The 27,558-nt window shown below is 34.9% G+C and overlaps 1 protein-coding gene across 2 annotated transcripts in view; it reads left to right on the top strand.

Annotated features, from left to right (window-relative positions):
- The window catches only part of DOK6 (docking protein 6), a 331,604-nt gene that overhangs the window by 70,251 nt on the left and 233,795 nt on the right, over positions 1–27,558 (top strand). For both annotated transcript variants that reach the window (XM_012779988.3, XM_075993804.1), the window contains exon 2: positions 26,649–26,756. In XM_012779988.3, coding sequence (XP_012635442.2) covers positions 26,649–26,756 — 108 coding nt within the window. The remainder of the gene's footprint in view (positions 1–26,648; positions 26,757–27,558) is intronic.

Genomic DNA, 27,558 nt, shown 5'->3' with positions numbered 1-27,558 from the left:
GCCATTTTGGTTCAGAAGCTACCCTAGTCCAAACATACCCTGATATTAGTGTACTCTGTGTGCATCAGAATCACCTTGAGGGCTTGTGAAGACATGCTGCTGGACCTTACCCCTATAGATTCTGACTTACAGGTTTTTCATACCTAACATGCTCCTGTGTGATGCTGAAAATGCTAGCCTGTGGGCCACATTTATAGAACCACTACCCTAGAAAATTGCGTCTCATAGCTGATTCACTAGTTTACCTTCATCGTCAGCAATTTCAGAGAGATTCAACCTAGACTATTTGACTTCACTAACTATTCAAATTTAATGAGAGAATTAATTGAGAATGTTTTCAATAAAAGATGATAACAAGAAGTAAAAATACTATACCATTTTTAATGGGTTCTTCTGTGTAGCTCTAAATTTATGAAAACTATGTATGTATGTTAGCAACTTAATAAAATGTTTATCTTAATTGTGACTAAGCAGAAAATTAGTATTTAACCATACAATGAAAACCACTGTAGCTTTTCCTGTGTCATTTTTGCTTAAGAAATTATAAATGGAAATCTACTACCAAGAGATATTTTACAAATAAATGGGCAAGTCCATTGGTTAATTTTGATACTTGAGAATTTTTAAATGAAGGACGTTAACAACCATTAGGAGCCAGACCCACCCATGAAGTCCAGGATATACAGAGTATTTTAGTTCACAATCTGCCCCCTTCCACGTGATTGTAGACCCATCCTTTTGTTCTTATGAGATCACTCCACCGTTTCAGATTTGAAGTCCCTGGACATTACCTGTGTGTATCTTTGTCTCTCTTTTTCACTGAGGCTGTAGTATTTTAATTCTCCCATTATGTTGAAACATTTAAATAGTCCTTTTTGAAAAGATGTCTTATAGATTTCTATTAAAATTTGAAAAATACTGAAAATCCCAGTTATGAACTAAATGTTTGTGTTCCTCAATGGCCGTATGTTGAAGCCCTAATCCCCAATATTATGGAATTAGAGGGTGGGGTCTTTGGGAGGTGATTAGTTTAGATGAAGTCATGAGGCTGGGGCTTCCTTGATGGTATTGGTGTTCTTATAAGAAGAGGAGAGACACCAGAGCTGCTTCTCCCTAGCATGTGGTAACCCTCACAGTGAGATGTCTGTTTGTAAACCAGGAGGAAGGTCCTCACCAAGGGGTCAATCTGCCAGAACTTTGATCTTGGACTTCCCAGCCTCCAGATCTGTGAGAAATAAGTGTCGCTTGCTTAGGCCACCCAGTCTGTGGTCTTCTGTTACAGCAGCCTGAGCTAAGATAAGCCCTATTTTCTACTTGGACAAATTGCTTTAGTCCTTTCTCTGAGTTTTGCAGTAAATATTCTGGGAAAAAAGAGCATGTATCAAGTAGTATCAGTATCATTTTCAGTCTACACAACAAGACACTCTACTCTTATGATTCCGCATAGGACAATATCTGTAAACCAAAGAAAGGATATTTTCTCATTTTATGGAAAACTGAAAATAGAAGTTTTCACTGCCAATTCTGTGGTCATAATGTACTTTCCTAGTCAAAAACCTAACTGAATAAGTTAGGTAATAGTTTTCTGCATAACTTAGATAATATTTTTCTTTTGATGAATATTTACTACCAACAGCATTAAGATATTTATGGAAATAAAATAGCTTTAAAATCAAATTTTGGTGGAGATTAAATATTTATTAAAGTACACACAGTTTTCTCAGAGAACAGCTTTATGGGAGACCATCAATTTCAATGTCTGTTCTTTTGGGAACAGAGATAGTCATTTTGAAAGGTGACAATTTGTGATAGTCTGAAAGAAACACTAAAGTATGTTCTTAAAAATCACATTTAGCTATGGTAACCCAATATCTTATACTCCTCCAGAAAAAAAGATTAATTACCAAAACAAAATATTCACTCTTCTTCATTATGTGAAAACTGCTTCAAATTTATTTTAAATTGTAAATTACATATGCTTAAGATGAATTTATGTATAATATTGCTCATTAATAACAAACTCCAATATTAACTCAAAATTAGTTCTGACAGCTTTTCTCCTTTTTCATCCATTTCAATTGTGTTCTCATTATCCTACAAAAATTATTTTTAGTGTGGCTTGTCATGTCTTCTATAATACAGAATAAGTCATGTCTAACGTTATGCCAACAGATTTTTATGTTCAGTCAAATTGAATAAAAATAAGCTACTAGGCATTATCTCACTGAAAGCATAAAAATGAAATGATTCATATTATGCAAATACAATTATTAACCTGACAACTGCAGGAAAAGAACTTTAGTAATTGTTTTATTTAAATGACTAATATGGGAAACTCATATTAGAACATATATGGACAAAATTATTATTTTAATTTCAATATCCAATAGAAAAAATACATATTTAAATTTAAGGTAAAATATAGTGAATTCTAAATTTTATAAGCTTATATTTTTAGTAAAGCAAATTGCTTTATTTTCTTCTTCTAAATATTAATATTCCCCCTGCCACAGTTTGAAAACCTAAAAAATTATTCTCCTTGTAATGATTCCTGAATTATTGTTTTTTATTCTTTAGTAGAAAATGTTTGACTACCAGCAGATACTTGGAGTGTGGAGGGTTGGTGGAACCACCGGGAAACCCTACTTGTATATGTTTATTTGTGTATACGTGTGTGTGTGTGTGTGTGTGTGTGTGTTCAAGCAGCAAACGACTGAATCATACCACTACCACTCATCTTCGCAGGTCAGCCTTGTTTAGATCGATTATTTTAAGTTCTCTGAAGTTCTCTAAAGTAAAGGAAGGCACTGTTTGACTGTAAATATGACTTTTGGGCATATGAAATGTGAGATATTATTATAGAGACATATAATACTTAAAATCTTCATTCATCAGTCACTTAACATAAAATAATTGAAAAGAAAAATAATTGACCAAACTGCAAGTGCTTATTTGTGGTTTTATATCTTTCTGTGCATACCTAAATTACAGCAGTTATATCATTGCATAGTTTAGTTGTTCTGCATAGACCCTACCCTTTTGTATACATCTTTTAATGTATGATGTCCTTATCTATTTGATTTTCAATAAATGCTCATATATTTTAGTATAACACAGTCAAATATGTTTACTTAAGTGTATGTCTGCTTAGTCTTTTGTGGGGAAAAAAAAAGTGGGTTAGGGTGGGATACAATTTTTAGGACAAACTCATATTTGTACTCATCAGGACTTTCATATACCAAATCACACAGAATGGTCATGTCTCACGGTATTCTGAGTAGGCTGTAATCCCTTAGAATAGCTAAGGTGTTTAAGAAGATAATTTTAAGTAATATAAAATAAATTACATTACACACTTTGAGTAGCAGATTTATAAAGCCAAGAACTCAAGTCATGACACGCATGTGCCTTAACCATTAGGCTCAAATTAAATAGCAATAAAAAAAGCCTAGGCCTCCCCAGCAACACGTACCAGTCGGCACTTCCTGTCGTCTTTGCTCTTAAATAAATTGGGAATCTGAGACCCTTTTCTCCGGCTCTGCTTGAGTTCTGCGTTATCTCTCAGCCTGTCCACTGCAATAATCTCTTGAGTGTGTATCTATTAATATAAGTAGAATTGCAGGTCATGCAGTATGCTCAACTGCGAAAGGGACTTCCTCTGCACGCTCACGTTCCGTGCAGCATTTTGCACAACAGCCAAGATACGGAAACAACTTATCCACTTATCCCTCCGCAGATAAGTGGATAAATACAATATGATAGACACACACACACACTGCAATATTATTCAGTCCTAAAAAAGGAAGGAAGTTCTAACATTTGTTCCAACATAGATGAACCTGGAGGACATTAAACCAAATGAAGTAAGCTAGATGCTGCAAGACAAATGCTGCATCATGTCATTTATACGTGGAATCTAAAAAAGACAAAGTCCTAAAAGCAGAAAATAGAATGGTGGTTACCAGGAACTGGGGGGAAAGGGGAGAGGGTGGAAATAGAGAGATACAGAGCAACAGGTACAAGGTTTCAGTTATGCAGAATGAATAAATTGTTGAAATCTAATATGCAGTATGCGACTATAGGTTATAATACTGCATCCTATACTTGAAGCTTGCTAAGAAAGTAGATCGTAAGTGCTCTTAACACACACACACACACACACAAATAATAGTAACTGTGAGGTAATTGTTATTCTAACTAGATTGTTAATTGATTAATTAGCAATACATACATATATTGAAACATAACGTTTTATACCTTAATTATGTACAATTTCTATTTTTCAATATTTATCAATAAAGCTTGAAAAAAAGACAAACAGTAAATGAAAGGGATTTTCAAAAAGTTTTCAGAGTTGACTGTATCATTTGACATTACCTCCAGTGATAAATTAGAGTTCCAGCTCTTTTTAAAGATTATGTAACTCTTCTGGGTCCTTTTGGCCTTATACACATTGTATAATCATCTTGTCAATTTCTATTATAAAAGACTACTGGAATTTTTATTATAATTGTGTTGAATCTATAGATTAATTTGGAAGGAAGTTTCTAATTCAGGAATATGGTATATCTCTCCATTTATTTAGATCTTCTTTATGTTCTCTCAGACATGTTTTATAGTTTTCAGTGTAGAACTCTTTCATGGATTCTGGTTTATTTTTTCAAAGTTTTTCATGCTATGTCCTATTATAAGGGGTACTTTTAAAAAATTTTTATTGTTCTATTAGATGAAAATATATAGCCAAGCAGTCATTTTGTACATTACCTTTGTAGTCTATACCGTTGACTAGTAAGCACTAGTTGTTTTTTAAGGATCCCTTAACATTTTTGAATACCTAATTATGCCATCTGCAAGTAAGGATAGTTTTCTCCTTACTTTCCAATCTTATGCTTTCTACTTAACGTTTTTGTCTCATTGTCCAGTGTAGAACCTGTCTTAAATGTGGTAAGAGGATTCATTTTTACCTTGGACCTAATCTTGGGGAGAAAGTGTTCAGTCTTTCACCATTAAATCTGAGATAGGTCTCCATTTTTCCTTAATACCTTATTGGATTGAAAAGTTTGCTTCTATTTACATTTCTCCTTGAAGTTTTACCCTGAATAGATGTTGAATTTTGACAGGAATTTCTGACAGGAATTCAGAGTTATAAGAGTGTAATTATGTAAAAAGGCTAATTCAAAAGCCGACAACTTCAAGTACTGGTACTTTTCATAGTGTAGTTTGTAATGACCAGCAACAGAATCTGAAAGCAGCATGATGCTATCCCACTCACCTGCCTTGGGTGCTGGATGCTGCTGTGTGAGACTTAGCAAGAGTAAGACAGCTATTTATTCGCTCTTATGTAAATATTAAATCACCCCAAATTCCAGGGTATATTAATAATGTCAACAATTATTTTTAATTGGAAAACTCCAAATTTTTCACTATTCCTATAAAAACTTATCTAAAATGCCTTAATTTTCTTAATCTGAAGATCTTGAAGTAATTCTATTTCTTAATTCCTACCATTTACCATTGAGAAACTTCATTGTGCAAAAGGCTAATCATGTATGTTGAAAATCAGTAGATTGGTGTTTTATAAATAAAAGAACTACAATAGCACCAAAAGGAATGTGATATTTTATTACAATTTAGCGACAGTGTTGAAGAGGTGAGCCTGTTATGAATATATTTCCTTCAAGTGAGGTTCACTTATCTTTCCTCACTTCTAACGGTAGGCTTGGCCTCTAATAGATTTGACATAGTCGATGATTGTTTTCTCATCTATGCATGAAAAATTACCTAATTTTACTTGTTTTAATATGTTGATATAATAAAAATATAATTTTTAATCTTTAAGTTGAATTATATATTTGCTATATAGATGTCTTCTGTATACAAATGTATATATTTTAGATACATATTTTTTCTAAGAATTCTTTTTCAAGCCCAATGTAATAAGTTTACCTTTCCATATTTTCTTCTAAAAATTTTAAAACCTTGCTTTTTATATTTACAACATTTATCCATAAGAACTGATTATGTGTATGGTGAGAGGTTGGAAGAAGGCTTGTTCTTTATTTTTTTCCATATGAATAGTCAATGTTCATAGTCCCATTTACTGAGTAGTCCTTCATGCCATTGTACTACCAATGAAATGCCAGCTCTGTCATGTGTCAACATTCTCTGTGTGCCAGTTTATGAGCTTCATAATAGTTTCCACTTGTCCCTTTACTGCTGTATCAAAACAACATAGTCTTTTGGAGCTAATACCCTATAGCATGTCTGCCTCACATGGTGGTTAAGAGAATTGAGTGAAATAATAGTTTGTAATTTATAATTCTATATAAATAAAAGATTGTCACAAAACTAAAAAAAGACCAAAAACCAAAAAACATAGTCTTAATTGTTATACTTTTATTATAATTCTTCATACCAGAAAGGGCAAAACCTTTACTTCATTCTTGTGTAGGATCTGCCAAGATTTTAGATTTTTAAAGCTGCACACAATATCTTACAAGGGTTTTGGTTGAAATTGCATTAATAGATCAGCATGAGGACAGTCAATGTGAGTCATTATATATTGTGTATAATATCACTCCATTTCCTGCAGACTTTAATGCCTTTCAGAAAAGTTAGATATTTTCTCCATAATAGTCTTGATAGCTTTTCTTAGATTTATTCCTAAGTTTTGTATTTTGGTGTCATCATAAAACTTATATGTTTCTCTTGCATTTCTTTACATCTTTGTTGCTGGTGAATAGGAAAACGATTGATTTGTGTATATTCATCTATGGTCATCTAACTTGCTGAAATCTCTAAAAGTCTAATAATTTACTATGGATTCAGTTGGGTTTTTAATGTAGACAATGTAATTTTTATAAATAATGACAGATTTAGTTTCTTTTAAACCTTTATAACCTTTATATATATTTCTCTTTTTTACTGGTTAATGAACTTGCTAGGAATTTCCATTACATGGTTGAAAATATATATTGCTGACAGTGGACATTCTCATCATGTTCCTGATTTTTATATTCATTATTATTTATTATATTATATTATATATTATTATTTATTATATTATTAAATATAATATGTTTTATTTTTCTCAAACTATTTTAAAGATAAATATCTAGAATTTCACAGATTTCTAGACAGAAAAGAAAATGACTTAGAGCAGGATGATTCAGATAGTCTCGAATTTTATTATGAAACTTTGGATTCCAGAAAATAGTAGATAAATATCTACAAAGTTCTGAGTGATAGGACATGTTATCAAAAAGTATTATACTTGACCAAATTTTCACCCGAATAGGCATACCTTCCTGAACCTGAAAGATTTTAGTTTTACACCTAGAAAAGACTCTTCAAAAATAATAATGAAGTACAAAATTCTGCCAAAAAAAAGAAAGGAGATAACATAGGAAAATAGTACCAGACTCAATGTCTATTTAACTATTAATAACATGCTGTCTACAAGGTCTCGTAGAATCAAGCATCTAATTTAATCCAGCCACAGAGTCTATGAGTATGAAGAAGTCATGTGGTCGCATTCAAAGATGTAAGGAAGAATTCAGGGATTATACCTACAAGCCTTCTTAGAGCAAGTAACTTGGCAGTAAACTCAGTTCTACTGAAACATGTATGTGTGTAATTACCTCAGAAACAGAGACTCTATGGTAAAAGAATTTGGTAAACATTGAATCCAGTAATATTTAGATAATTTAGCCAATTATGAGCACAATGCAAGATAAATACCATAGAATTTGATATGTAAAAATATGACTAGAGAAATAGAAACTGCTAAATACATATTGTTAAAACTGAAAAAATAAAATGGAGTATTTTGTTCTCATTAAGTGTAGTTTTTATTAAATGTATCTCATCTTTATAGAATTAATTCTGACTATCCATTCATTTATCCATGTAGATAAATAATATGTATAGAACATTGGTTATTTTATAATAATAAGTATAGTTATTTCTGGGTGGAATTCTTATGGATCAATGTCCGTCTTCTCTGCGCTTCTCTTTGAAATTTTTATACTTAGTATAAACATCGTCATTTTTGCAAAAATTACATAATTATTCTTAAATTTGAACAATAAAAATAAAAATGAAGCCTTTGTATTCACATGAGTTAATATATCACATATCTATCAATATATATATATCACAATCTATAATCTATAATATATCTATAGTATATATAGATATACTATATCTATCTATAATATATCACAGTATTTTTTGTTTCAAAGGGACCTTTAACAGCGATTTAATTCAACTCCCTTATTTCACAAGAGAGAAAAAAGTCAAAGCTGTTCAGTAGGCTGTCAGATATCATGTAGTGATTAGTGGTTGAATGAACAAGGGCTCGATTCAATATATCTTAAATGAAATTAATCAAAATTATCATGCAGACAAAAGAATATACACATTAATATACAAAACAGAAGATTTAAGTCCTATTCAAGTAAGACAGAAAAAATTATTCATAAGGAATATTCCACTTTGATTTTATGAATATAAAGATTTTTGAACCTTGGACTTACTTCTGCATTCTGCCTCTGATATTGCCTGGATAACTCAATCTCACTCATGTCTTCTCTCCTAAGCAGGATTCCTTTACTCAGGCTGTTCTCAGACTACACCATGTGCCCCTCTTTGTCTCAGCGCACCCTGAGAATATCAGTATCATGGCCCTTGCTTCAGTGATTTGAAATCAGCTTTTGTATGCTGGTTTGCCCCACTAGACTGCAAGTTCCTTCAGGGTGGGGTCCAATCATTATCAAATTCCATAGTGCTTACTTAGCACAGTGGCGTATATTAAGTGTTGTATGTATATGTATTTGACTGATTGAGTTGCATTTAGAAATCTACACACTCAACTTATCGTTGAGCACTTATTATGAGAAAGACATTGATAGGAGCTGGATTATGCCTTTGTTTTTAGAAGAGCATGTGAATTTTATACAAACATGCAATCTTCTACTCCTTTTCCAATTTTATGATTTTATAGCAAGGAATAATTTATGATCTTTGACTGGCAAACATATTTCAAAGATATCATCAATAGTTCCCTGGTCAAAATCCCAATAAAATCTTTTTTTCAAAGGACATTCTCTCTGCTTTTATAAGACTTTTATAACACTACGTCTTAAAAGTATATTGACATTAGAGTCCAGCATGTCCAAAATGTATCAGAGATATGACTTCCAGTAACAATAAGCCCCTTAGAAAGCTTTCAGTATTGCTATTTTTTTCTAGGGGAATGATTGAAGGATTTTTTAAAGAGGACTTGTATCTAAGCAGGGATTTCAAATAAAACTGTCATGTTCAATTTGATGTTTTATGATTGTGACATGTGAAAAATATTGTAAAGTTACAGGGCTATCATTATTTTATTGAAATCTAAGGTAAATAAGCTCTTTTCTCATGTATCTTCTTGGTCAGGACAACTGCATTTTGAAAACAGAAATGTTATTTTGACGTATTTTGAAATATGAGAACTCACATGAAAGATAAATATGAAAAGAGCGAGGGGAAAGATAAGAGTTATAGCAAGTCCTGCAGTAGTTAGAGTATTGCAACAGAGACCACCTGGGGTCTGGTTTTTAGGGTCCCTTTTCACAAAGCATGTTGCCCATTGCATTTATTTTCTCCAAAAAAGAATATTTAAAATGTTTGGGTGGCTTAGATGAACCATTTTTCTTTTTCTATACCAATCTTTATATTCCTACTTCCTTAATCACCTGGATACATCACTCCCTCGTTATTTCTGGCCACCTCTCTGTCTTCCTCAGAGTCCTCTCTCCCCATCTCCCTGTAGACGCCAACCTCCCCTTCCTACCTCCTTCCTCTACCCCCTTTCCCTCCACACCCCCCATGTAAAATGCTGTGTTGCTCTCAGTTTCTTTTCTCTCAGTCTTTTTTTTTTTGACATGGAAATAATAGGAGTAGCTACCGCACAGTATTGGTGTGTGGACTGAGTGAGAAAATGCTTGACATAAAAAAAAAAAATTGTTTAATGCCTGTCAGGTGTTATTAGAAGGGAAGTTGACACAGGGATTTCCCTACCTTAGGCTTTTTCTTGTCAAACGAGTCTACACTACATTGCCAAAGTTAACCATTCTACACGACAAATGTGATCACAGAGACTTCCTGACTGCCATATAATTTATTTTTTTTTGAAGAAAAAACAGCGTGAATACCTATGTCAAGCACTTCATCTGCCATTCATCATATTTTAATAATTCTTGTGGATGGGCAAGTCACGGGCACATCACTTGTAAATTGAAAAGTTTCTCTCTTACCTTCATCTTGGGTAAACCCTACCCCTTAATCCAGTGGTGGGGATTGATTTTTAAAGCTCATTTTGTATAGTTCTAGAGTATCTTTATGAAGATAAAAGGAAAAGACGGCTATAAATTTTTATTTTGTTTTCTTTCTCACACAAAAGGCATATAAAAACACCTTGATTTTTTTTCACACATAAAATTGTCTTGGAGATATTTTCATAACAGTATATAGAAAGCATTCTTGTTCCATTGTGTGGCTACGCCATAGTTTAACAGTCTCATCTTTAATGGGCATTGGTGTTATTTCTAATATTTGGCTATTATCAACAATCCTACAATGTGTAATGTATTCAGGTAACATTGTTATGGCGGCAGCTGTATCTATGGTGTTAATTCTAGACTGTGGGAATGATGGTTTGAAATCACATATATGTGATTTTGATTTTTTTCCAAATGAAAAATGTTCATTCTTTCTGCATTGATTTGAGATGCCACCTTTATCATCATACGCTCTTTCTAGATTTTCCATTCTCTTCTGTTCTGATTACTCAGGTGCTCTTGCAACATTGTATTATTCGTCTTTATTATGATATTTTCCACATTGAAAGGTTTGTTGTTGTTTGGGTTTGTTTGTTTTTGGTTTTTGTTCCAAAGAGATACATGACCACATCTGTGCGTTGGGACATTTAACATGGCAATCGTTTATAAACTGGTTCAGAGTCAAACAAACGTGAAGGCAGAAGACCAGCTAGGAGATTACTAGGTCATTATTTCCTAAAGTGAGATTCTATTAGATATCGTAGTGCAAATGAAAAGAAAAGGTGAGAGTCACGTGTGCAGGTGATTAAATATATTTGTCCACTAAATGGTTATTTTTATGGAGTGGGAAGGAAAACATTTCAAAGGCTGTGAGAGAAAAGGGAGAGGCAATCTAAGAAATGTTATTATTCTGTCACAAAGTAGGAAAGAAGCAAAGCATTAAATGGCGAAAGAGAAACACAAAAAATGAGATGGTGAAGAGTTCAGAAATCTCAGTAACCACATAAATGTAATAAGCATTCCTATTAATAAGCAGTTAGAAGTCATAAATTTAGCCATAAAGGAAATAATTGGCAAAATTATTAAAAAGTGAAAGGTCTTGAATGAGTGGATTAATAAAATGTGGTATACACACACACACTGTGGAGTTCTACTCAGCTATAAAAAACAATGGTGATCTAGCACTTGTTTTATTATCCTGGATAGAGCTGGAACCCATTTTACTAAGTGAAGTATCACAAGAATGGAAAAACAAGCCCACATGTACTCACCATCAAATTGTTATTAACTGATCAACACTTAAGTGTATGTATAGTAATAACTTTCATCGGATGTCGGGCAGATGAGGGGGGGAGGAGGGGAGGGGTATATTCAAACTTAATGTGCATGGTGTGCACCATCTGGGGAATGGACATGCTTGAAGCTCTGACTTGGGTGGGTCAAGGACAATATACGTAACCTAAACATTTGTACCCCCATAATATGCTGAAATAAAAAATGAAAAAAAAAAGATAGCTAAGTGATTTCTTAGAACTTCTTAGTTATATAGAAATCATTACTCTCCATCTTGGATGTAGAATCAACTAATAAACAGGGGGGTTGATAAACCAATAACCTGACAGCAGAAAACATAATATCATGAAATATATTAGTGTATTTTTTTATAATCACTAGTTAAGAATTTGACAAACACATCAAAAAAAAAACCCAGGGCTCTTTTAAAAAGTGTTAAAATTAATAAATTTCAATTTAGAGAAAGGAGGATTAACATGAATATCCTCAAAAATATTTTCCAGTTATTTGGGAAGTTCTTGAAAAACCATTGTCATATAAAGATAGCCAAAACATTATCTTAGCATTTAGAAAATCTATATTATAAATTATTGAATAAATGATGATGGGTAGGAACATACTTAGATATATATTTAACTCTTCTCTCTCTTTTGTTCATGATGAGGTTATTGTGAACTTCTAAATGTTTCTCTTAATGTTTTTCATCTTGGACTCATCTTCTCTATTTCCATTGTCTTTAATACTGGATGAGTTGCAATCCTTTATCCGGTGTTAATGTACTAATTGCCAAGTGAGTTTTTTTTTTTTTTTTTTACTCCAAAGTCATTGTTAATCCTTCTCCTGCTCTAAGATTCTTTAAATGTTATTTCTGTGATATCTCTCACTTCATAAAACTGATCATTGACTTTCATTTTCTGCTGAATCAAGTGAAAAATCTCTGATTTTTAAGGTTTCCTACCATTTTTGTTTTTATTCTTCATTTCCTTCCTAGAATTTTTGTTGTTGTTGTTGTTATTCAATTTAAGCCATTCTCACTATATCATAGGAGCTTCTCCCTTTTGGGTTTGCCCATAGATTTTGAGATGGTTTAGGCAAAGGATAGGAAGAAGTCAAAAGTGACACCTAGATTTGAAGTTTGTGTCACTAAAAAATATGGTTAACAAATGGCTCACACCTGTAATCCTCGCCCTCTGGGAGGCCAAGATGGGAGGATTGCTTGAACTCAGAAGTTCAAGACCAGCCTGAGCAAAAAGAGACCCCATCTCCACTAAAAACAGAATAAATTAGCCAGGCATAGTGGTGGAGGCCTGTAGTCCCAGCTACTCGGGAGGCTGAGGCAGGAGGATCAGTTGAGCCCAGGAGTTTGAGGTTGCTGTGAGCTAGGCTGACACCATGGCACTCTAGCCTGGGCAACAGAGTGAGACTCTGTCTCAAAAAAAGAAAAATAAAACAAAACAAATGAGAGTAAATATGAAAATCAGGAGGAAAAGCAAACTGAAGAGAAAATATTTTGAACTTTGATTTGGCCATTTGACTTTTACTTACTGGTCAAGATGTCAGTTGAAACTTGAAACTTGGTGCTGCAGATATCAATGTTGTATTATGCATGCATTTGCAGTGCTTTAATACGTTTTTCAAGACAGAAGCTGTACACAGGAAATAAGGGATAATGAGAAATGACCAAATTTAAAAGGAAGAAGCTAAAAAGAGGATCGAGTGGAGTAAAGAGTGAAATAGTAGTAATTGAAAGGAAGAGAGCCACAAGAACAAAACCTTCAACAAAGATTAAAGAAAAGGAATGTGTTAGTAATTTCAGAAATTCCATAGTTAGCAAGGGGTGCCTCGCAAAAGCATTAAGAAATTTTTAAAGAATATATAGTGACGTTGAGGCCACAGCTTCAAACTGTAGAATCAGAATCTGTAGGAATTGAGTCTGGGCATGATCAAAGCTTATACTAACTGCATGTATAAAATAAAAACAAACAGGTTGAACACGGGAACATACTCTTCACTTAATACTGAGATCCACCTCTGCACCTGACTGATGAAAAAATAAAACAACATAAATTTCAAAAAGCATAAGTTTGTATAATGTCAAAAAAAACCCCTGATTTTGGAAAAATTAAGATGCAGAACATGACATCAGAAAACATGGATCTTTCCTGGAGATCTTGAGCAAAGAGAAAGGATTTTTTTGTTCCGCATCATTTCAGTTTTGAGCTCTCTAAAAGCAGGGAGATTGAAGGGTATCATTTTTTTTTGAGACAGAGTCTCGCTTTGTTGCCCAGGCTAGAATGAGTTCCGTGGCGTCAGCCTAGCTCACAGCAACCTCAAACTCCTGGGCTCAAGCAATCCTCCTGCCTCAGCCTCCCAAGTAGCTGGGACTACAGGCATGCGCCACCATGCCGGGCTAATTTGTTTTCTATATATATATATATATATATATTATTTGGCCAATTAATTTCTTTCTATTTTTAGTAGAGACGGGGTCTCGCTCTTGCTCAGGCTGATTTTGAACTCCTGACCTCGAGCAATCCGCCCGCCTTGGCCTCCCATAGTGCTAAGATTACAGGCATGAGCCACCGTGCTGGCCAAAGGGTGTCATTTTAAGTATCCTTCCAGTGTCATGATTGTTCTAGAATTTTCCTTCTGCTTCCTTCCTTTCCTAGAGCTACTTTTCATTCTCATGATAATGTTGACAATTTCACACTCTTGACCTGAACCTTGCTGCTGCTGGGAAGCATTTCATTTCTGGCTGTGAATTTAAACTCTGTGTGTATTTTTCTCCCAGTATTTCATTGATGACCTGGTAGACAAATGCAGCAGAAAGAACTATATTTATTCAGGTGAAATACAAAAAAAAAACTCTTGGCCTCCTCAAACATTACCACTAGTAGCACTCTGGGAGGCCGAGGTGGGCGGATCGCTCAAGGTCAGGAGTTCGAAACCAGCCTGAGCAAGAGCGAGACCCCGTCTCTACTAAAAATAGAAAGAAATTAATTGGTCAACTAAAAATATATAGAAAAAATTAGCTGGGCATGGTGGCACATGCCTGTAGTCCCAGCTACTCAGGAGGCTGAGGCAGAAGGATCCCTTGAGCCCAGGGGTTTGAGGTTGCTGTGAGCTAGGCTGACGCCATGGCACTCTAGCCTGGGTAACAGAGTGAGACTCTGTCTCAACAACAACAAAAAAATTACCACTAGTTAGAATTTTAGAGTCATCTTTTGCCCTTTATGAATTTTACAGTTGTTGTTATGGGTTATTAATATACAGAGAAAGCAAGATAATAGAAACAGGAAAGACAAACACATTTACTTTGCTCTTTCTAACCACATGAAATAAGAAAAATTGAAATATACCTACTGCTCTTTAAGCATTTTTTTTTCAGTGTAAATGGATGGCAGTATTCACATTTTGCATTACACTGTTGTGAGTGATGAAACTTAAGTTCCAAGATTGGTGAGTTCTTTCTCTCATAAAGATAAACTGAAATTATGTTCCAAAGAGAAATTAAACTTAGAAGTTTTAAATTTTTTCCATGGATGCATATGTATTTATGTGTATCATTTATATAAATATGTAAACTAAAAGTTTAAAAAATCAAGGTGTAAGTACATATGCCTGTATATATTACTCTGCAAACGGCTGGCCACGTGCAGGTAACATGAGAGTGTGCCTCTGCCTCTCTCGTTCTTAACCTCTCCCCGTCTACCTCTGCTCTTTCCTGCCACAGGTTATATAACCTCAAGTAGAAAAGGCCAGCAAAAGTATTTTACAAATACTTAAATTAAAAAAAAACCCTTGAACCAATTATATAGATTCTTACACGGTGGGAGATACTACCTATTTTTTACTAAATTAAGCTATTAGGTATAAAAACAAATATATGTAGATTTGCAGGTGTTTATGAACATACATTTACATTCCATAGCCCAAGCAGTATGCTCTTTGCCTTTTTATCACGGTGGCCTGCATGGTGCCCCTTATATCAGGGACATCTTTTCTTATTGATACATAATATTTATACATATCTATGGGGTATTTGTGATGTTTGGTTTCATGCATCAAATGTGTAATGATCAACTCAGGGTATTTGGGGTGTCCATCGCCTGAAGTATTTATCATTTCTGTGGGTTGGGAACATTTCAAGCCCTCTCATCTAGGTATTTAGAAATATACGATGCATCATTGTTGTTGACTATGGGCACCCTACTCTGCTATCAGATATTACAGCATATTCCTTCCATCTCTTTGTAGGTTTATACCCAGTACCAGCCTCTGTTTTACCACCCCTTCCCCTACACTCCTTTCCTAGACCCTGGTATCTGTCATTCTACTCTGCACCTCCATGAGATCAAATTATTTTAGCTCCCACAAATGAATATGAACATGTGATATTTGTCATTCTGTTCCTGGCTTATTTCACTTGACATAATGACCTCCAATTCCATCCATGTTGTTGCAAATGACGTGATTTCATTCTTTTTTTTTTTTTTTTTAATGACCAAAGAGTATCCTGCTGTGTATGGACACTTGCGTTGATTCAATATCTTTGCTACTGTGAACAGGGACACCTTTTTATACTTACCTTTGACACATCTTTTTCAGTTGTTTGTATTCTTGAGTATTTCTAATACATTCATAGGTGGAGAAAAAACATTTGGGGCTTTACACTTATCAGAGAACCACTGCATTTATTTCAGAGAATTTAGCAGGCTGTGAACCATATCCTGACTTTCAAGCGTGTACAAAGGAAGACCTATAAATAGATGTATATATTCTAGCAGCGTACATTCTCAGTTTGGCTGAGCATTCAGAAGCAACAGAGCCATAGACATTATAATGACAGCTGCAGGTCTTAAAGTTTAGAGAAGATTCGTAGCTTGAAAAATCTAGGCATTTAATACAAGTCAGCCTGACATACTCAGTCACTCAACTGGTCTGGCATATCTCTGGCCATATATGGCTAATTTTTAAATTTGATTTTATTTGTGACGTTAAGTATTTTATTTAAGAATCCTAAATTGTTTAGGCTTCAGTTTACTTAAGGACTTCTTCAACATACAGAGAGAGTTGATGGTACTTGGAGTTCTGAACCTGATTTAAATTTTAATGAATGATTCGCTTCTTAGATGCATTTGGCTACTTGCAAAAATGCATGAGACATCTTGAGAAAAATGCTATATAATGTGAAATGTCATTATGGTAGTCACAGTACTTCTTATAGGAGCTGCCATATTTAAAGGAAGTTGTACGAGAGGCCCTTGAAAATTAGACATGCAATATTTTATTAATTGAGTAGTTATAAAATTAAACATTCTTACTACCATGCTGACATAATCAGATATTGAGGAAATGCACGGGGTGGGAAGTTACAGATTCTATGCTCACTCTATAAATTCTTATAATGAAACTTGTATTTTAAGTGTTGTCATCCAGTACTCTGTTTATCTAGGTTTTTCCTAGTTCTGGATCTAGTATTTAATTTTGAAAAATTAAAGGCTTAATTTGGGCATAGTAGTTACATCCACACATTTTGGTGACAATTTTCATAAATGCAATTTATATCTTAACTCATCAAGTGGTTTCTTAATGAAATGAGAGTTTGTTAAAGATACTAAAGAAAATTGGTGTCTATGTAAGATAGACTTTTCATTTTTTGTATTTATAAATGCTTTTCCATAGCAACCTTTTTAGGAATATTTAATACATAAATGCATTTATATGTTACCATTGACATGATATTTTACATGCATTATTTATTGTTAAGCCATGAAGTTCAGACCATTTGCTTTGTGAAAAAGATTATTACTTCCTCCAGAATGTCCACTAGTCATTCTATGTCAATTTTCTTCATACTTTCTTTAATACTCTTTATTACACTCTGTAATTGTATTCAATCGTTTTGTATTTTGTCTTTGTCCCTTACTGAGAAGTCACCTCCATGAGGATAAGGATGTTAGGTATTTTTGCTTTGTTCACTGCTTAACACCAAGCAACTGGAAATGTACCTGGTAAATAGCAGATACTCGTGAGATATTTGTTAAATAAATGGATTACAAGAGTGTTACATCTCTAAAAACCTGCACGCATATAGAAAAGTGTGAGAGTGTGTGTGTGTGTGTGTGTGTATGTGCAGAGAAAGAGAAAAAGAGAAAGAGATCGATCTCGTTTTAGAAGGATGTCCATCAAAATGTGAGCAATATTTTTCTCTGAATAGTTATGGTATTTTAAGTGATTTTTAAATATTCCTCAATTTGCTTTTTGGTATTAAGTATCATTTCAAAACAAAGAGGAAATAAAAATTAAGATTTAAAAAATTGTGATTTTAGGCTGGGCACAGTGGCTCACGCCTGTAATCCTAGCACTCTGGGAGGCCGAGGCGGGCGGATTGCTTGAGGTCAGGAGGTCGAGACCAGCCTGAGCAAGAGCGAGACCCCTTCTCTACTATAAATAGAAAGAAATTAATTGCCCAAATAATATATATAGAGAGAAAAAATTAGCCGGGCATGGTGGCACATGCCTGTAGTTCCAGCTACTTGGGAGGCTGAGGCAGGAGGATCGCTTGAGCCCAGGAGTTTGAGGTTGCTGTGAGCTAGGCTGACGCCACGGCATTCACTGCAGCCTGGGCAACGGAGTGAGACTCTGTCTCAAAAAATAAATAAATAAAAAATTGTGATTTTAAAATATCAGCACAACTAACTGTTCATTATGTTGCTGCAAGAGGGGAAAAAAGTTACTATTCCTGCTCTTAAGTCAATTAATACTTTACCAGGAAAGATACAAAATATCGAATGGAGAACACAGTCAGGTGCAATGAATTCCATAGCACTCGTGGCTGGCATAAGTATATTCTAAAGCATCATTGTTGGAAATAAGTTAATTATTTCCCACGAGAATAATGAAACGTAAATCCTTGGCCCCCTTTCTGTGCATCCATTGTTTACTTGTATATTGAATTACACCTGTGGTACGTCGCAGTTTAGATTAGAGACGGTATGATACAGAAATAAGGCAGGCCTCAGACATGGGCTAGAAACAGTCTTGGAAGCCAGAGAGATGCATTAGGGTTTGGGGAGCACCACTTGGCTTGGGATCTTTGCCAGATTACTTGAGTTAAGTGGATTCGTCACAGGTACCCTTCTGGGTCGTCTCCGGGGTCACCTGATCTTGTGTGTGAAGCCTCCAGCACCGTGTGTCCCTTGTACTAACTGCTCAGCAAGTGTTGATTTAACACCTTTCCCTAGTTAGAATCCCACCTTGTTTCCCTTCAGAACAACCAACCGCCTCCCTGTTTACGCCGGACTCCAGCGAAGTCCAGTCATTGCTTGCTTACTCTTTAAGGGATGAACTCGAGTTGTCAGGACTTTTTTAGAAACTTGAGCACATGAGATGTCAGTACTTCTGGGATGCCTGACTCTTCGCCAAAAGCTGTTTGGCGTCTGCCTGCTTCTTACAGTATTCAGTCCAAGTGAGGGTTTGTCCTAGCACCTCCGCCAGCACACGCAGCACAGACTGCCGTCTGCTTCCCTGCAAAGTACAAGATCAATTCCTCCGTCTCTAGCTGTTGCTCTACCTTTTCTTCTTAGAAATAGGGGGCAAAACTAAGGAGAAAAGTGAAATGGGTCTCATAACATCGGTGTAAACACATGCTAGTTTTTAACTTTTTTTAAAAAAAATGTTTCAATTAAAGAAACCACAGAGAAAATGACATTAAACTCTAAATAGACAGTTTAAAGCAAATACCGGTGTACATACCACCCAGTTCAAGAAAGAGAACATTGTTAGCAGCAAAGAAAGAAACCCCAACATACCCCTTCCCATTCATACCACTGCCAGCCACTAAATGAACCCCTGCGCTGAGTAGGATGGAAGCCACTCTTGTTCCTTGTGCACTTACCGCCTAAGTATGCAGCCTTAAATAATATAGCTTCGTGTTGCCAACTTGGGGAATTTGTGTAAATAAACCTTACATTATGCATTCTTTGGTGCCTGAATTCTTTTATTCAACATTGTGTTTTTGAGACGTGTCTGTGTGGTTGTGTGTGGCCATAGTTCATATTTTTTTTTATTGCTGGCTAGTGTCCAGTTGTATACATAAATCACAACTTACGCATTTAAGACTCTTGTGAATAATGCTATAATGAACATTTTTATGCAATATACAAACCTTGACAGTAGGTACATAACCAAGAGTAAAACCGCTAGATTCTTTGTGAATTGTTAGTAGAATTTCTGGATTCTGGATGGGTGTGTATCTTCCAAAGGTATCCGGTACACTCCCTCCCCGGCAGAGTGTTGAGGCTTCCGTTGTTTCACATCGTTGCCAACACTTGGTGTTGTCAATATTTTTATTTTTTTCTCCTTCTGTGGTGACATTTTCCCGAGTGCCAATGAGATTGAGCAGTTTTCATAAGCTTAGTAGTTGGTCATTTGTACAGATCCTTTTTATAATATATGCCCACTCAAGTATCTTGTCCTTTTTTGAAAAACTGGCTTGTCTGTCTGCTTCTTTTGCATTTCTTGGAGTTCTTTACATATTCTGGATGTGCACCATTTGGCAGTTATTTGTGTAGCAAATATCTTTTAATCAATGGCTTGATTTTTAATTCTCTGAGTTTTCTTTCCTGATATAAAAAAATTAAATTCTTACTTATGTTAGCTTTTTATTTTCTCTACAATTATGTTTCTGTAGCAAATTTCAGTGGCTACACCTGTAGTCCCAGTTGCTTGGGAGGCTGAGGTGAGATCTTTTGATCCCAGGAGTTCAAGTCCAGCCTGAGCAATATAGTGAGACCCTGTCTCAAAGGGAAAAAAATGGTTTTGTTTCATGCCCTATTTTTCCCTACTTTGAGGTCATTAACATATTAATTAGCACACTATATATTTTTAAAAGCTTTAATTTTTGGACCATTCACATCCATGTTAAGAATCCTCTTGATTCGTAAGACCAAAAATATAAGTGTCATCTTTTGGGGGGAGGAAAGCAACATAATTTAGGGAGCAGTTTGTTCAAATAGATGTGCTCCTTTTTACATTCAAGAAAATAAAAAAGAACTCACCTGAAACTTATTTGGAGGTATCATGTGAAGAAGTCAATTGTCATTTTGTTTTCACTGTGTTCATTCAATTATCCCAGAGCCATTTATTAGAAAGTCATTCCCTGTTAGTTCGAAGTGCTCCTGTTGTTATCAATCAAATATTCACATATGTGTTGTGTTTATTGACTGTTCTCTTCTATTGATCTATCTGTCTTTGTCTGATTCTACAGTGTCTTAATTACTCAGTCCTTGTAATTAGTCTTGGTATTCCATATAGCAAGTTTTTCTATCTTGTTTTTCAGTCTCATTTCAGTGCTTTGGATTTTCTCATTTGTAGCCCAATAACCTCATGTTCCTTGTGAGGTTGAAAATAATTTATATTGTGTAATCATTGGATGCTGTGTTCTGCATAGGGCTATTTAATCAATTTGATTAATTTTGTTGCTCAGACACTCTATATTCTTAGATAGATGTATGATCATTCTAGTACATACCAAGATTTTTTAAGTGTTATCGTAGCTATGTCTAATTTTTGTCAATTTTATCTTATAATTTTGAGGCTGCATTCATGAATGTTTACAAATTCAGAATAGTTTACACATGCTGCTGGATTAACCTCTGATCATTCCAAAAGCGTCTGTATCTCCAATAACGTATTTTGCCTTAAAGTCTACTTTGATAGTAATGTAATCACATCAGCTTCTTTCTGTTAAGATTTAAGTTGTATCAGGTGCTGTCACTGCTCAGAGCTTTTAATGGCATCAGAGACTCAAAGCTAAGATCCTTCCCTGACCCGGCTCTTCCCTACGTCTCTGAACTCCACCCTGCTCGACTCCCTGCCCTCCACGCCGGCCCTTGCAGCTCTTGGAGTAGTTCAGAAGCTCCGACATCAGGGTATTTGTGCTTGTAATTCTCTCTGGCTGAAACCCTCTCTCCTCAGATGTCTGCATCACTCATTCTCTCACTTTCTCTAATGCGGCACTTAAAAGTCCCCTTGAGAGGGAGCCTTTCCTTACCACACCTGGCCTGCCCTGCTTCATCACGGTGCTGTATTCTCCCCACAGTACACAGCGCTGTTCAAAAGGCAGTTCACAGATGCACTCATTTATCTGACAGCGCTGAAACGGAACTTTCACGGGGCAGGAACTTTTTTTTTTCCATAAGGGATGAAACTTGTTTTTTGTTATTACGTTTTTCATTCTTTTTTTGCTCCTGTATCCACAGAATCTAGCACTCTCAAGTACTGTTGGAATGAATGAATGAGAGGGATTCTAGCATTGTATGGGTATGACAGCAATTATAGTCAGTGCTGGAAGGTAGTAAGACTCAATTCCATATTGAAAAGATAGTTACAACTAAAACTCATCAGTGCATTGCATTGAATCTTATGCATTGGCTACTTTTTACAGAAACCAAGTGTGTCCTTCAGTACTACCATATACATTTTGTCAGAGGACAAACACCTAAGACTAAGTAACTGAAATTATTCATAGCATAAGGCTGCAAATAACTATTCCTGGGTGGGCTTTGCTTATTTGTTTATTTATCTGTTGTCTTGATATTTTCACTTGATACACTGTCATAAATTAATAACTGAATCATAGACCTCAAGATATCATTTATATAATATCTTGCTTTCAGAAGGGAACACAAATAAATATGCTACTATCCAGATATGTTACTTTCTTCTTTATATTTTTCACAGTCTGTAGAAACAAAGTTTCTAGGAACTCCTTTAGTGCAACAGACTCTCAGGTTTGACAACTCCTATCATCAGAATTCTTCCAAGTTTCTAACCAAAATCCTATTTGAAGTGTAGGATTCATTAGGTGGACAGCTTGTGATGGAACAGGCCCATTAAATCTAACTTTTGGTTAAGTTAAAGCTTGTGAATGAATCCTAGCTAAATAACGTCATTATGGACATGAACTGAAGCCAAGAAATCTGCCATCTACTTCATAGCAAGTCTTAAGTGGAGAAAGGATGTCCTTTGTGTAAAATCACCTTGGAAAGGAGAAAGCAATAAGGAAAAGAGATTGCTCTGTGGCAAACGGGTTTTCATCAGATGGAAGGGGAGTAAGAGGGTATTTGGTTATGGCAAGCTGGCTAGCTGGCTAGTGCAGTGGAATGCTGAGGGTGTGGAGCAGCTCAGGATTCTGGGGTTTTCTGGAGTCCTGGCAACCACATGGAATTTTCTATGAGGAGCATCTGAGGGAAACCCAGGAGCCTGTTTGGTGAGACAACTGGCATGTGTAGGAAATGGCTTTGAATAAGAAGGTGAAACCACTTAATCCACCAGGACAGAGTGGTACAGCACCGTGACATCATGATGGGGCAGGCAGGAATGTCACTTGCTAAGAGACAGACTTAGGGGAAAGTGAATATTCCAAGATTCCAAGATTAAAAAATAATAACTTAAGGACCTTAACTTGGTAAACAGTCTACTATATCAAGTCTTTAAAAGCCAGTCTTATTTGCCTCTGTTAATGTAATAACAAAGAGATAAGATACTTACAAAAATGGTAACTCTATTTTTTTCTTTATTATTCATTATCAGGTTCATTTTGTAAAAATTTCCTGACTGCTTAAATAGAAACATATGCTTTCTGGCTCATGATCAACTGGCTCTTTGGTGGAAAATAACTATGGTAACATGATATGGGGAATTGCAGTCAGTATGGGAGTTTGCATGTTTCCATGAATATTTTAAGCTTCATTTGACATCATGATTGTTTCCGAGTTATGAGCAATAAAGTGACAAAGGGTCCAGCAAAAGCATTCTTGTGTAGAACAACAACCACATTAGCTCAGGTCTCAGTTGAGGTAAGAGTATTCTAAATCCATTAATGAATAACTGAGATAAATATTGGTAGTCTATATACATCCCACGTTGCAAAGAATATTCTTTTTTATCTGTTACCAGTGTCTCATATTTCTACTCGGATTCATGTAACTGTTTTTTACTGTCACAATATTAATACTACAACTACCACCACCAGCACTGTCCCACCCTCACTCCTAATAAGAAAAAAATCCAAAGGTATCTTAGTCAGCTCGGGCTATCATACACTTGAACCACAGAAATGTATTTTTTCACAGTTACGAAGGCTGCAGGTTTGAGACCGGGGTGCCAGCATGGTTGGGTTCCAGTGAGGGCTGTCCTCCTGCCTTGCAGACGGCTACCTTCTACTGTGTACTCGTATGACCTCTTCCTTATGAGCAAGCAGGGACAGAGAGAGAGAGAGCAGGCTCTCCAGTGTCTCTTCTTATAAGGGCATCATCAAGTCCCAACCCTCATGACCCCATCTAACCCGAATCACCTCTAAGAAGCCCCATCTCCAAAGATTATCATCTTGGGAGTTAAGGCTTGAATATATGAATTCCATGTGGGACACAGTTCAATCCATAGCAGTAAGTATCCAAAACCCAGAAGTTTCAGATGAAGGTATGTGAACTACTTTTCAAACACGCATGCTAGATGCTTTCTGCTGGCTTTCTTTTGTAATCCTCAAACAGAAACTTCTTGATGTATATTGGGCTTAAATTATAGATGAGCAAGTTAAGCCTTAGAGAAGTTAAAATAACTTCTGTGAGGTGAGGCATTTAATGAATAGCAGAACCTGCACTGAAAATCAAATTGTTCTGACTTAAAACTATGTTTTTAGGCATTACAATATAATACTCTGAATGCTAATACAAAGGTGTGAATATATTGAGTGAAATGATTTATCCTGTGCAAAAATTACTTCATGCTATATTGTGGAGAGAGTAATTTCAGGAAGAGAGTAAATTTGATGTATTTTTTTTTCAGCTGTGTAATGGTAAATGTAAGTATAAATAGCTATCTAGCTTAACAATATCCAAACCATTGTGAAATTAGCAAGAACTCATATTTGTATTCAATGAAATATTTAGACAGTTTTGTCTATTGATATTCTATATAGCATAATTCCAATAATTATGGGAATCATTTGAAACCTTAAAAAATATATTGGTGCAAGCAATAATTTTTACAATACATGTAAACATCCATAATGGTTATGGATGTGCTGAACAAGGTCTGTTGCTAAGAGCATTTTATCTGTTTTGCATTAAACTACCCTGTGTTTAGTTAGTGACTCCCCTGTATGCACTGGGCCATGAGCTTTATATACTTAAACTCTTTTTACTGCCCTGATAACGTTTTGATGTAGGCATTATTTTCCCCAAGCTAATTTAAGGGCAAAAAGCTAGTAAACGACATAGCCATCATATAAACCCAAGTCTGTCTGGTTCTAAAGCTTTATTAAATTGCTGCTATACCAAACTGTTTACTCTTATACATTTGCATTTCCTTAATTTGTTACCTCTTAAAATATATAAATACTTCTTTTAAATTTAAATACCAGAATTCTGCAACACTAAATAAATCCATATAGAATTAATTAAAGTTAAACTATATACTGATATCTTATCCTAATCATTTTTTGAAATATTGTTTCCCTTTGGGGATATTAGTGATGGGAAAACAAACAAAAAACTACAGCACAATGTGCTAAACACAAGTATGTAGGGAGAATACCAAGAGCTCTGAAGGAGTAATTTAGCTCTTAATTTCCAGGTGCATCGTTAGGAATCATTTGATAGGAAAGGTGCATCTGATGCCAGACAGAGATGAAGAGGCACGTTTATGTGTGCAGAAATTTAGAGGTTTTTTTTTATATGTTTTCAAGGCTATTAGAGAGGATCTAAGAAAAGCAGCAAGAGCAAAGTCAAAGTATGTCATTGCATTGTTATTCTGCTTTTATAATGAGAGATCTTTATGTGATTGTTCTAAGAGTGTCTTTTAATATAAGAAAGACTGCCTTCTTTTGAATAATAAACAATGCACACTTCAAATGAATTACATTATCTGGCCTATATTTGTAAAAAAAAAAAAATCACACACACACACAGTATGACAACTTTGCAATTTAAATGAAGACATAGAAGGGAAATATAGTGATCTAAGTTTCTGAAGTTTCCTTCTATGAATTTCCTCATGGCTGTAGAGACATTATCCTCCAGGAAAAAATGCACTAAATTTTCAAATTTAAAAGTTGTGGCCAATAGGCAATTATAGACCTCTGTAATTACTGGAAAGAAAGACTCATTTTATTACCTTGTCTTTAAACAAATCTTTGTCAGGAGTGTGTTATGGTAAGAATCAGGTGACAAACAATCTAACGGTATGACACTAATTAGTCCTATAAAATAGGGGCAAGGTCTAGAAATGATGGTTTGTGTTATTGTAATTAGTAATCCTGCTTTTTGTTTTTAATCAAAGCTTAAGAGTCAGAAAGATATGACATTCAAATCCTGACATTGTCACTAACTTTATCTACAAATGAAGATAATATGTATTTCTTCCATACCTCATTTCAATATGAGAATCAAATGTGTATATAAATTCTGAAATGTATTGCACAAAGAAGTATTTAATAAATACTAGTTACTAAAAAAGTATAAAAGAGTAAACAGATGTACCCATTATAAAAACATAGTTGTTGCAGTTTCCTAAATCAGTGTATGAGTATCTTAAAAAAACTAAAATTCTACAAAAGAAGTTAATTTTTAAATGTGTTATTTTTTCAAAGACAGAAAACTAACCTGCCATTGCACAAGCATGGTAAATGGAGAACTGTCTGTCACTAGGATGGTGAGAATACATATTTAATATGGTACCAACATCCAGATGATTTAGTTATATTAAAAACTATTCAAACCAGCCCATTGAAAAACTCGTAGCAATCTTTTTCACATGTAAATTGATTTCATATGAAATGTTATATTTTCAAAATTTGCTGTGATTTTCCTTAAGAACATGCTTATCACTGAAAAACAAAGTTACTTTCTATAAAGTAAGAACATTTAAGAAAATTTATTCCCAATGGGTTAATTGAATAGATAACCTCCCGATGCTGGTAAACTCATGTGAAAAGATGGATAATGGGATTCCTTTATTTGCTTTCAGATTTTCAGACGATGCTGGTTGGTTTTTAAGAAGGCCTCTAGCAAGGGACCCAGAAGATTAGAAAAATTTCCAGATGAAAAGGCAGCTTATTTCAGAAACTTTCATAAGGTAAGTCACAGTCCTGGAAGTCCCTGGGGACTAACTGGACCCTTGACAACTTGTGGGGACATTTCTTTGATAGATGAAATCTGCAGAGGTAAAAAATTCATGGCCAGGATAAAATGCTCCTGTTCTGATAAAATGCAAACGTTATTTTTCTCCTTTATTTTAATCATCTGTTATAAATGCCAGTGGTACCTCTGCAAAATGAAAGACTCATTTTTATTGCTACTTTGCAAAATGAGATGACTCATAACTCGACCAGATCATTTTTCAAGGTGCTGAGTAGGCACTTTTCCTCTGTTCAGGTTAATTGTCCATTTGTTACTTTGATTTAAGCTCTAGGCAATATTTAGGAAATAAAAATTTTGAGGCTGGCTTTAGCAGCGCTAATAATATTGTTAATGTGTATGGCATTTGCTGTTTAGTCAGCTCCTTAACAAGGAAATGATTATCAGAGATGCTGATGTGTAGAGATATAGCATAAATACTGGGAATGGAATATCAATTTCCTTAGAATTAAAAGAATGTAAAACACAATCCCAAAATGATGCAAAATATGCTGCCTAAATTCATCTTTGGTGATAACAAAACACAGATATTTTATGATAATACAGAGGATTCATGATCAGAACTCAGAATTATAGAATAGTCTTGCCTGTTGGTAGAATGCCTGAATAAGCTCAGTAAAGATTCCAATTTCTCACTGGTCATAAAGAGTAAGTTGTCCTGGATCATGTAGTGAATTTGTGGAGTTTTATTTTATGTGATATACAGGCCTGATTTCTCCTTTTGTTAAAAATAAATTATT

The sequence above is a fragment of the Microcebus murinus genome, chromosome 17 (assembly GCF_040939455.1).
Source record: "Microcebus murinus isolate Inina chromosome 17, M.murinus_Inina_mat1.0, whole genome shotgun sequence".
NCBI lineage: Eukaryota > Metazoa > Chordata > Mammalia > Primates > Cheirogaleidae > Microcebus > Microcebus murinus.
Note: the sequence above shows the minus strand (reverse complement) of the source record. Positions and strands in the feature narration are given on the sequence as shown.